Source organism: Heterostelium album, assembly GCF_000004825.1.
Source record: "Heterostelium album PN500 unplaced genomic scaffold PPL_scaffold11, whole genome shotgun sequence".
NCBI classification, from domain to species: domain Eukaryota; phylum Evosea; class Eumycetozoa; order Acytosteliales; family Acytosteliaceae; genus Heterostelium; species Heterostelium album.
In genome coordinates, this window is record NW_008805073.1 from 1,044,176 (window position 1) to 1,057,572 (window position 13,397).

The 13,397-nt window shown below is 30.9% G+C and overlaps 2 protein-coding genes across 2 annotated transcripts; both read right to left on the bottom strand.

The window, feature by feature from the left end:
• Positions 1-475: 475 nt before the first annotated feature.
• Positions 476-4,670, bottom strand: PPL_09795 (uncharacterized protein; the record flags this gene model as incomplete). Its single annotated transcript, XM_020580585.1, is given in 9 exon segments — positions 476-589; positions 1,426-1,589; positions 2,138-2,206; positions 2,226-2,321; positions 2,439-2,457; positions 2,627-2,689; positions 3,393-3,418; positions 3,686-3,766; positions 4,412-4,670. The coding sequence occupies 9 exon segments, from the start codon at positions 4,668-4,670 to the stop codon at positions 476-478; spliced, it is 891 nt and encodes a 296-aa protein (XP_020429172.1).
• Positions 4,671-5,887: 1,217 nt separating this feature from the next.
• On the bottom strand, positions 5,888-13,172 carry PPL_09796 (uncharacterized protein; the record flags this gene model as incomplete). The annotated part of the gene is made up of 8 exons (XM_020580586.1): positions 5,888-8,132; positions 8,200-8,285; positions 8,343-9,286; positions 9,359-9,403; positions 9,466-9,529; positions 9,582-10,342; positions 10,404-12,134; positions 12,203-13,172. The coding sequence occupies 8 exons, from the start codon at positions 13,170-13,172 to the stop codon at positions 5,888-5,890; spliced, it is 6,846 nt and encodes a 2,281-aa protein (XP_020429173.1).
• Positions 13,173-13,397: the final 225 nt, after the last annotated feature.

The following is a 13,397-nucleotide window of genomic DNA, read 5'->3' on the forward strand; positions in this document are numbered from 1 at the left end:
AAAGCGGATGTTGTTGAATCGTTTTGTCAAACTGATTGATCCGGAGTTGATAAAGCTTCTATCTACTTGCTGGATGATGACCTCGATCGAGTGCACCTGGATATATTGCCTATGACCGCCCACTACTTGTACTCGTATGTTATGTTGCATTGTTACTCTATCCTCGTTGGTACTGTATTGCTTACTACTTCCTTCTTACTCGACTTTCACTTTCACTATGCTCGTCTGGTGGTCTTATTGGAGTTCCTTGCTAATTACTTTATGTAGTTTAAATTCATATAGCTTTATGTGTCATGTCGTCTGTGCGCACATTTGAACACTAAATGCAACTTTCTATGAATGATGTTTAAAAGCTATCGAAAAATAGAACATCATTGCTAACATCTATAATAATTTAATTTATAATATTGTAAAGATAGTCAATAACATATTGAATCACAGGTATACTGAGAAAGATAAAGTTAAGTTACTTACTTCAAATTAAAACTCTGTAAAATGATGGAGCTGTAGAATAACATGCACAGTAACGGTGATATAGTGATAGTGCTGTAGAATGACATGCATAGTAACGGTGCTGTAGAGAAGTAAACTATTAATATTAAAATTTAATTGTAAGCGATTAGTTTCACTGTATAGAAACTGCGAGTAATCGTATAATATTACCTCTCAAAATTATTATTATTATTTTAAAAACACCTGCTATTTCTTTGCTGATCTACTTTTTGTGTTATCTATGTATGATAATGTTTTTTTGATGTGATATTGTCTTTTTATTCTCCATCTGACAAACTTCATTTGTCAAGGCAATCTGATTTTAAAAACTAATACACTTTAAATAAAACATAGTAATTGATAAACTTTAAAAATAATTTTATTTGTAAAAATGAGAAGAAGTTTTGTTTGAAAAAAAAAAAAAAACAAGTGTAATACAATACAAGGGAAAAAAAATTGTGCTCATCACAATCATTTGTCGACAAATCAATAGATATATATTATGAATAATAGTCATATAATTAATGTGCTTTATTTTTAAAAAAACTTGTTTCTTGTCTGCGTTTAATATTTATTTATTTCATTTATTAGTTTTTGTTTGCCTTTAATAAATGAAATAAATGAATAAATTCATATATATTTATATGACTTATTAAAAATAAAGAATATTAATGATATTACTACAATAAGATTGTTTACATTTTTTTCTTTTAGGTGTTGTATTATTAATTTAATGAACAACTATCTGTACCGCAACTATAATAGTTATATATTTGTTCACAAAAGCTTTTCGTCATTTCATAGTTGTTATTTGTATAAAGTTTAGATACATTAATGAAATGATGCTAAAAGATGAAGGCAAAGCATACTCAATAATCGCTGGGAAGAGAACAACAACCAATAACCAAAACAACACGCAACAACAGGAAATACATACAACAACGAGAGAATTTGAGTTCTGGAGCCAACTGGAACCCAACATCTACGGAAGCAACCAACTACGACGAGCTTGAATGGATACAGAGAGTGAAAGATAGCAACCATTTCAAGAACATCAAAGAGACCAAGTTTGAAATCGAAGGAGCTGACATATCCAACTACATTAAAAAAAAAAGAAGAACTGGTCAGCTCCAGGTCCTACTGGATTAAGAGATACCATGAGGCTAGCCGAAGCCTTCAATGAGTACCTATACCATGGAGTTCCCTAAATGGTTATGTGAAGGAATTACATACCGGATCCACAAGGGAGGTGACCAAGAGGACGAAGCCAATTACCGACCAATCACATGCATTAACAACACATGTAAGATATTAACAGGAATAGTAGCCAAGCACCTCCACCAGCACACCAAAGTCAACAACCAACTGATGGAAGAAGTACAGAGAGGTGGAAATGACCGATGTATGGGAACCTACGAGAATCTCTTCATAGACAATCTATTCTTTGAGAGATACCCAGACATCAAGGTGGCATGGATAGACCTTACCAAAGCATATGACTCAACGAAGCACAGGTGGATCAAGTACATACTACATATGCACAAGATAGACCTGAAAGCCAGATCAATCATTGAAAGACTCATGAGTAAATGGAACACCAAGATATTCATATCCAAGAATCAAACACAACTACAATACCGATTACCAATGGAATCTTCCAAGGTGATGCTCTCTGTCCCTTTTTGTCCTGCCTTACCATAAACCCAGTCGGATACTATATAAAGATTAATTACTAAAGCGCCAATAATAAGTATCACCCAACTGTCCCACCTTATGTTCATTGACGATATCAAAATGTACTCTCGTGTGACCGAAGAGATAATCAACACCTTCATGGAAACAGACAAAGCATTCAAATCAATTGGAATGAAGATCAACAAAAGAAATGTGGAATTCTTGGAAAAGGAATTACTAAGGATATGCTACCGGAGGAATGAAAGAGATACCGATAGAGACGAGGAAAATCTATAAATACTTAGGAATGTTACAACACCGATTAATCGATCAGAAAAAAACACTTTTTAATAAACACAAAGTGGCGAGAGAAAGATTTAAATTAATATTAAACTCCAAAATGTCAGCATGGAACCTAGCCAGGGCATTTAACTCTTTGGTAGTCGGATACCTGAGATACTACTGGTTCATCGACATCCCAGACTACGCCATAGATACATTTAACAAGGAATTCAATGAGACCCTTTCAAAGAGAGAACTATTGCATAGAAACATGAGAAGAGATCTCCTCCACTTGGATAGGAAAGAAGGTGGAAGAGGATTCAACGAACTAATACTAGAATATAAGGTCTACAAAATCATCACAGCAGTTAAACTACACTAGGTGAGGAGAAACCAAGACCTTATGAGCTATGCATTGGAAACGAAGAACCCACTATACACCAGCGCAATGAGACACATGGAATCATTTGACTACAAACTCATATTCAGTAAAGATGGAAAATTGCAAATACACAAGGATGGAGAAACAATACTATACAATCACGATGGGAGGGCCCTACAATCACAAACACCATTTCAGCTCACCTCAAAAATGTATATAGAGAACAACACCCAATCGAATCAACAGTTCTAGAACCAAATTCTGGATCAAACAAGAGAAACTCTGTTTTAATTAAACACAAATTTAAATATAATATGAACACTTTTAAAATAAAAAATGTATAAGTAGTTCCAGTTTTGAGATTTGTGCACAAATTTTTCAAAAACCCTCAAAAATAGCCAAGGTGTCTGAGTCCATTTTTTTTATTTTTTCACTGTTGGTTTAAAATGCATTCACATAATGGGTTTAGGGAACTTTTACAATATTTTAAAAAGTAAAAAATTAACAAATTTTATTTAAATGTATTAAATACTGTACTTATTATTATTAATAAATAACATACTTTTTCTTCATAAATAGTTGACTTATCTTTTAGTGTTATTTCTGGGTAGAGCACTAATACAACTCGTGGGCAATCAATAACTAATGGAGTTCCTTTGTGTTTTGGTTGGGCATGAACCTTATAGCTTTCGAAATCTTGCTTTGAATCCTGAATCCGATTGTCCATTAAACTTTTATTCTCTTTAGCAGGGACTAGAGGTTGGTAGGTAAGGTGGGTACAATAAGAGGTTGACGTCCTGTTTTAAAAAATATTGTAAGTTATTTCCTTTTTAAAATTCAAAGAATATCATTTACTCTTTAATTCTTTCTTTGGTACTGGATAATCTTCTTCATATGAGTATTCATCTGAATCCTCTTCTAGATCAATATCACTATCTCTTATCTAAAGAACTTTTGACTTTCTGAAGGGCGGTACTACCCTTAGTTTTCTTTTCTGCTCTCTTCATTTCTTTTATTATTTTTTTTCTATTGTTGACTAATGATGATGTTTTAAGGATATTTTATTTAATATTTAATATAAAATGTTGGGAAATAGGAGCTAACATTTGTTAGAAACTCTAAATCTGGTATCATCCACCGTAGGTATTAATTTGTTCCCATTTTTGTAATTTTTTTTATTATGTAAAATGAGTTAAACCATACATAAAACACCCCAACAAATTGGTGAATTAAAATAAATTATTATAAAAGGTGAATAAATCTAATATTATTATACCACATTTTACTCAAAACACAAATAGTTCTATTATACTCTACAACATTAAACAAATATTAATTTTTTATAATTATTGTTTATTCGAAATAATATACCAATATCGAAATTTTGTTCCAAGATTCATCGAAGTGAAAAACACATTAGAGACAAGATTTGGTATGTTTCGAAAAAATTGAACAACTTAATATCAAAGATCTTTAGGTAAGCAATTCTCGATTGATAATCTCTTCGAACTCAAGAAGATTTAAAAAGAATAAAACAGAGACTCTCAATGATAATGTGTATGTGTTTGTTCTCTTGTTGACCAGGTACGATAGAGGAAGAGATCGGAGTCTTGGATGCGATCAGGGTTGCTTGGAATACATCCGACGGGATTGAGTCTGGGCGTGTGACGGTAGGAACGATATCAGGAAACAAAGTAGAGGTTGATGGGATTGAATCATTATCATTATTGCTTTCGAGATCGTTCATTGTAAGATCATTTGTTGTGGTTGTTGTATCAGTAGGTGCTGCTGCATTACTGGTTGTTGTAGTTGTTGTTTTTTGATCAGTTGGATCTGACATTTCTTATTCAAGTGATAATTAATAATAATATAAAATAATATTTTTAATAATATCTTTATATAATTTAAATCTTTAACTTTATTTTAATTCTTTTTCTTCTTTTTTTTAATTTCTTCAGTTTCTATTTTTTTTATATTGAATGATTAAAGTGAATTGAATCTTTAACGTCGCGTTAAACTCAATATATTCATTATTGAGAAGCTTGACGGCTGAATGTTGAATACTTAATTTAGAAACAACAGAAACAACAGATTCTAATTTAATTATTATTTTGATCTGTTGTTTTGAACTATTACTTATTTAGTTGATTAATTAATTTAATTAATTATAATTGACTGTTTCTTATATGTTGGCTGGTGATTATTATTGATGTTGGTTGATAGGTACCGGCATTGCCTTGGCGGCTACCTTATTGTCCTTAGAAGGACAACAGTATGCGTGTTTGGTATTTGGATACAACTTTGTGCCTGTCCCAGCTCCAGACTATCATGATCCCGACAATAAGATACTGTACAGTAAAAAAAAGACACCCATTGTTTTAAATACGAGGTGGCAATTGGTCTCTAATATGGTTTCGCCTATAGAGTGTATGGTCCTTGTATGGGTAGTAAACATGATTATTCAATCCTTGTTGATTCAGGTATTATAGAAGAGCTTAAAGATACCGAAGATTATTGCTGATTTAGGGTATGTTTATGTTGGAGAAGCATATAATGGTTATATTTTTACTTCATTAAAAGATACAGGTACATATCTAAAGAACAAAAGCACTGGAATATGTACATCTGTTCAAACAGAGCAATTGTGGAGAATTTCTATAGTAGATTAACAATTTTTAAAATCGTATCTCAAACTTTTCAGAGCAGATTTTGAAAAACATATACAAGTTTTTACAATATGTGTATGGCTTACTAATCACAATATTAGTGAAAGTTCTCTTCGTTAAATTTTTTAAAATAAAATCAATCTTATTCTTTTATTTATAAAATATAAATAATTTTTAATCATATCATTTTCATTCATTATCACCATCACTACAAAATATTCATAATCAAACAATATTTATAAGAGAAGCAACAACCAGCAACTATAAATAAGCAACAACATCTCCTTTATCTCTTCAATAAACAGCGAGACACCTCTTTGGTATCCTTGTCTTTCATCGTGATCGCTGAACTTATCAAATCCATTTAAATTAAAGATTGAGAATTTATTTTTCAAATTAAATTATAAATATTTGATGATTGCCCACCAACGATGATTTGAATAGATTGTGGTAGTTTAGTGGTCAAACATTCAGCAAGAATACTGGATTTGAATGATTTGAAAGTGGTGGTGTATCCATCATAGAATAAAACAATCTGTGAACTTTCAGTGACAGTGAATCCATTCTCGATTGGAACAAAGTTATTGCCTGATATTTCAATCAAATCATTCTTGATTATAACATTGTTGATCACTGGCTTTGAATATGAGATTATTTGATTTGGTAAGAGTTCGACACCATTGATTGTTGCTGATAATCGATATGATTGTCCATATCCAGATGGAACATAACATTCAACAAACAAATCGAATGAAGTGCAATCTAAATCGATTCCATTCAGTTTGACAACCAATTGTTCATTTGATGATAATCCTAATCCAAATCCATTCAATTGAATCAAACCACCACTCGTTGGAATTTCAGTGTTGTTGATATTTGTGATTATTGTTGAATAATATTCGAATTCTGATTGGATTGTTTGATCACCTGATTGGATAATGAGTGGTTGTTTTGATGTCTCATATTCCAATTGGAATTCAATGAAATTGTTGGTGAAATTATCAATTTCAATTTGATTATCTCCAATGAATAATAGAGGTGGAAGATCAGAGTCTTCTTCATTTCCAAATCCATTTCCAAGAATTACAACTTTATCTGTTGGATCTCCTGATTTTGGAACGATTTTGAGAATTTCTGGTCCACCGAAACTGAATGATTGTGTTTTTAGTGTTCCTAATTCAAGTCTCGAAGATTGATCTTGAACAATAACAGTTACATGTCGATGATCTCCAATTGCATTCGGTGTTAAACATGCAATTGAATTTGATGAAATACTTAGAATTGGTGAACAATCAAGTTTATCATCAATCAAAACTCTGATATCTTTGATATTATCTCCAAAATTTGAACCATAAATTGTCATGATATCATTTCCATAACTCTTGATCATTTCTGGTTCAATATTTGTGATCGTGGGAGAATCATATGAAAATATGAATTTTGATCTCTGAATATTGAATGTGATTTGTTGTGTTGAAATTTGAATCAAATTATTTTGACCTCTTCCTTTTGGAACTTGACAAACAATTTGTTGATTTGAAATTAATTCTGTTGAAACACATTGTTGTTCTCCAACTGAGAGTGTCATTGATGAATTGAATCTAATTCCATTGATTGTAATCTTATATCCACCATTGGTTGGTCCATTCAATTGATTGACTGATGTTATGATTGGTCCTGATGATGGACATGTCATATCGAAATTATTAGATTGGAAATCAGATTCACTGATCATTTGGAAATCACAAAGTTGTGAATTGATTGTCGAAATTATCATTCCATAAACACCATCATAAAAATTCGGTTTTGGAAGATAATACACTTCGAAATCTCCAAATGTTGAATGAATTGTTGATTTACTCATCAGAATACTTTCAAGAATGAATGTTATCGAAACAATTGAAATTGGTGATGATAAGCTAATTATTTTTTGGTTACTTTCAGTTTGTTGGGTACTGAGATCGATTGAATTACCATCGAGATCACGATTGATTTCATCAATGAATTTGATTGCATGATTTTCAAATTGATTGAAACTATTGATAATTAGTGTTTGAATTGCTTGACTTTGATCGTTGATTGTGATCCATTTGTCAATTGAATTCTCGAGATTTGACAATTCATTTGAATTCAATGAATAAATATCTTCCAATCGAATTGATTTTGGTGTGATTGAAATTAATTGTTGAACTCCTGATCTGATGACTCTTTCATCTTGAACAAGTGGTGATAGCTGATTGTAATTCTTGATTTCAACATTGTTCAAAATTGATTTTGAAAACATTATTGATTTCTTTTTAATCTGAGAATTGAATGAATTAACATCGATTGGATTTGAAGGTACTGGAATAATATAATTATTAACGAGAATAGTTTTAAAGTTTTCTTCTGAAATGTATTGTTTATCAATGAATCTTCTCAAATTACTCATGTTCAAGATATATCCATTCTGTCTTGCTTTGATAACTGTCTCCAATAAAATGTGAACTGGAATAATATTATCTTTGTCAATTCTTGAAAGTTTGCCTCCTTTTCCACCATTACCATTTGAATAGTTTGGATTCATCCAATCCCATGCTGCTTTGGCACTCCTTCTGAAAATTATATCTGCAGTAGGATTAACCAAATCATGATTACTTAATAAGAAATAAAGAAAATTAGAATGAATAAAAACATTATTGAAAAAATAAATAATTATCATACTCTGGAAAACTTTCAATATTTTGAAGATTAGAAAATACATTATTCATACATTTATCGAAATTTGGAATTTGCTTGTTCGACATTACCTAAAAATAAATAAATTAATTGATTTATCATAAAAATAAAAAATGAATTGAACATACATTGTAAAGTTTCTTTGAGATTGCTAATATCACACCATTTGCCCAATTTGGATTGTTTAGACCAATTGTGTAAATCAAAGAAGAAGAAGGTAGTGCACCAGATTGATAATAGATATAATGAAGTGTCATATAATATGCAATCTCTTCTTCACAAACCTTTTGAACTCCAAAAATGAATGGTGCTTCAAAATATGATTTCGAATTTGAATTTGATTGTGATTCCATGAATTGATAGAAGTTTCGTTTGGCATTTGGAAGATTCTTCATGAATTTCGATGTGAATTCCAAAACTTTGAAATTATCATTTGAAGATAAATCAAATGTTCTCAAATTTTGAAGGGATCGGTAAAGGAAACCAAAATAACTTGGAAAATTGATTGGTTTACCATATTTCGGTTCTGTTATCAAAGAAGAAATTGATTTGTCTTTGGTGCATTCTGTCAATGTCGAATCAAAACTGCAAATAGAACCAACATCTTTGTCAAATGCAATGTAATGAAGTGAAAACAAGTCATTTGCCACATAATTCTTAATATCAGGTGGATTACTTGGTAGAATTGGTGCGATTGCATTACTTGATTTCTCTCCATTAGGAGCAACAAATTTTGTAGTGGTTCTTAGTGCTGGGAACTCAGCACTAATTTTATCAATAGTAGGAGGACTATTCTTTAGGTTTGGAGTGATTTCATGAATCTCTCTTGGATATTTAGAAATGTGATTTCCATTAATGAAATCTTTAACCTCCACTTCATATGTGTTAGTCCATTGACCTCTTTGAACTTTGATTGGTTGTGTAACTGAGCAAAATAGATCTACTGAGTTTCCTTTATTGGGTTTTGTCAAATCATTATTTTTATCTACAACATTGTATTGACGGACCATTCTGTTGAATTGATATGAAAGTGTTGGGTGTTGTATACAAACCAGACCACCTCCTCTACCAGCTATAAATTATATAAATAAAATAAAAGAATTAGTATTAAAAATAAGAAAATGATTTGAATATTATAAATTACCTTGACCATTGTGTCTGTTTGAATCACCAAAACAAAAATAATTTTCTAAAATTATTCAAAAATTTAATATATTGATGAATATGAATTAATTTAAATTGTGATATTACCTTTGGCATTTAGAGCCTGATCACCATAAGCAGGATACATCGGAATTCCTAATTTCGAATGTTCCTAATTAATTGGTTAGATATTATCATAATTTTCTAGTAAAAGAAAAACTTACATTTGAATAACCAGAGAATTGAATAGATTTTGTTTCTAATAACAAATCATCATTTGGAATTCTGAGATATGGTGGAAAATTTAAAAATCCAACATTTGACACTCCTGAAGAAATATCAGTCTGAAAAGTCTTTGTTGCGTAAAAGAAATCCACAAAATATTTTCTATCCATTTCTTTTGCCAGAACTGTCCAAATATCAACTCCATCCACTAATCTTTTGAAAGAATCATCTTTTGTATTTGATGTTTTCATGACAACATATTCATTTAGATTTGCATTGTTATTAATTTTAGCATCCACAAAGAGAGAATCTTTGTTTCCAATTTTCATAAAGTATTGAATCTTCAAATTTCCACCAATTTCGATTGGGTTTTTCTTCCACCAACATTTGTTTTCAAGTCCAATATTTTGTGTTAAAAGCGTTCCACAATCTTCAACAAGTCGTGTTTGATTTTTAGATTCTGGTTTGGTTCCTCTTTGTGTACGTGTTTTAAGAAGGACATTATAATTAATTGATAAATAATCATAAAGATAAGGGTATTTATCTTGTTTGTCATTTGCCCATCTATTCATATTTTGAAAGACATTGTTTTTTTCGAGAAGATAACCATCATTCTTCAAGTAATACTCTGCAACATCATCAAGATGATTGAATGTATAACAAAAGAAATGTTGATTGAAATCTGGTCTTCCAAGGAATTTCACTCCATCTTTTGGTTCGAGGTATTCATCCTTATCATCTGAAGTATAACCTGGAAATGCTGAATTTTGAAACAAAGTTAGAAATTTAAAGAGATTGGAAAATTAAAAATAAATAATTACCTGGATTTGAATGATGAATATGAATTCCATTGATATGATCGTTGGCATCAGGATCTTCCCAAAATACCATTCCTTTAACATGTCCATTTGGCATCAATGTATTAAATCTTTTATTTTTTGATTTAAATGTACCTGACCTTCCACCTTTTTCATCTCTTCCTTCAGGTTGATCATTAAAAAACATATAGTAATAATAACTATGTTGGTTAAAAGTAGCTTCAATTGGACTGAATACACTGAAATCGGTAGATGTTGTATGTTGAAGGTTATCAAGACGTTTGAGTCGATCCATTGTTGAGTCGATATATAAATATTCGTTGGTATGATGGATTTTATAGACAAACCACCAATCAACTGCATTGTTACTTTTGTCAGGAAGTGGTGGTCCAAGACATGATAATCTATTTGATTTGAAAACAATATCATCTCCAGATGACACTCCATTCACTGTGATCGTCACTGAATGTGTTCCATAATTCAATAAATCTTTCATTTTACATATTACTTGGGTATTGGTGATTTTTTGAATTTTACATGATGATGATCCTACTGAAATTGATACTTGACCGGAAACAGTTCCAAAAGAAGTTCCAACGATTGTGAGAGTTTGAATAGTTTTCTCAAATCCTTGAATTGGTATTAATTTATCAATTTTCGGACCAACATAATCGATTTTGAAATTCGATGGATATGAATATTCATCATCATTTGATTTAACAATCAATGTAATTCCATAACTTCCTGACTTGTATCTTGGTATTTGACAAGTCAATTTTGTTTGTCTATTTAAAGTGCAACTGGATGATTGGATTTCAATTGATCCAAATCGAATCAAAGTTACTAAATCCAAATTAACTCCAATGATATCAAAATTACCACCACCTGTTGGGTTGGTATTTGTTCGTGAAACTTGTGTCACACTTGGTTCAACAAATGAAAATACTTTTGTTGTATCGACTGTTTGTCCTTTGATAGAAAATGAAATAGGTTGATTTGAGACTTCTCTTGGAGGTATTGAACACGTGAATAAATTAATTGATGATCTTTCAAGATATTCACAATATTGATTTCCAATCTTAAATGAAATTACATCATCAAGAATCTCTTGATCTACTTCTGGGAAGTTATGAACTTGAATTGAAACTGGTGTGTATGATTTTGAATGTCCTCTGTCGATATTAATACCAACAAATGTTCCTTCTCCGATATTAATATTTAAAATATTACTTGTAATTCCATTGTCAATGATTGTCACTGGATAGCTTCCTGTTGCATGATTTTTGGTATCGAGTTGAAATGTGATTGTATTTGTTGATATAATAATTGGTGTGAAATGAGTTTGACCAACTTGAACATTTGAATTTTGACCAAACCGACCTTGAACTTGAATATTCTGTAGACCTGGATTAACAACAGGATTTGGAATGATTTTATTGATTTGGAGTGAATGATATTTGAATTTAAAGTTGTTCAATGGGCTGAAGACTTTTCCATCAATTACAACATTAAAATCCAAATCCTGTTCAGATGATCCACCAAGATCATATCGAGATGTTATACAAGATATCTTGTCATTAAATTGATTGCGACTGAATGATCCATGAATCAAATTACAAATTGAAGTACCAATCGATATAGATTCAATATCTTGGAGATATTTACCAAAAATATCGATTGTGTCTCCTCCATTCCGTAAACTTTGGGGTGGATTTACATTTTGAATTTCAGGATCTAAAATAATGTTATTACAAAATTTAATAAAACAATAATTTATTTAATATTGAAGTTAATTTACTTACGATAAATAGTCAGTTTGACAGATGATATTGATATTCCGTTAAAGTCAATTTCGATAACGAATTCTTGCAAAGTTCCTGATGGAATATTAATTTTTGGACTGTCACATGATAAAATTCCATTTTGATGGATGACATTTAAACAATCTTGTTGTGCAATTCGAACGGTTGGTGTACTTGTAAGTTGGACAATTTCGAATCCAAATATTGAAATTCTCTTACTGACTCCAGAAGCTACACTGTCTGGAATAACACTTTTTGTAATCGGTAATATATATTTCAGATTTCTTCGAGCATCTATTTCCAATCCAGTATAGAATCGAATCTTGATAGTCGAAATTTTTGGAGTATTGGAAACAGGAATATCACAAATGATTTGATTATTGTCAATAGATTTGATATTAACAGAGGTGGTGTCATCAAAGATGACTTCTGGTTGTTGGTCAAAACTATTAAGTCTAAGATGATTACCACTCATTATCATTTCTAATCCAACCACATCTGTATAAACTTGTTCAGGACTTATCATTATACTTGGTTCTTTGATTTGAATGTTAATTTTAATGAATTTACGAAATGAATGAAAGATAGATAAATACATACCAACATATTCGAAATCTTGTTCGAAAAAGTTTGAAGTCGATCCTTGAAGTTGAAAGATGAACTTAACTGTTCCAATTTCAGTATTGGTTCTCTTTTGATTTTGTAAATTAGATACTGGTAAACTTGGTACAATCCATTCAAATGTTCCTGGATACACTTGTTGGAACGAATCGAAAATTGTTTCTTTGCCAGCATTTACAACTTTGAGTGTTGGTGGATTCGCAACTGGGAAATCAGATGATACAATTCGAAATTTATTGTTTCCACCTCGATAAGCAATCATTGGTGACATCGATTGTATCGTGAATGCTTTGCTGTAGAGAAAATCGAATCCCAATAATACTATTAATATTATTGTTATACGATTCATTTCTAAAACAAATAACTATTACGCCAAAAAAAATTAATACTTTTTTTTTAAAGAATGAAAATTTTAAAGCTTTCAGTTGTGGTTTGCGTTAGAATAAACTCTGGGGTGAATACTGGTCACTTACGAACATTGATAAACAAACGAGCAAAGAGCACAAAAAAAAACAACAACAATTAGAAAGGTTTGAAAGATGGTTCACCAATCAGAAGATTTGATGAAGAATTC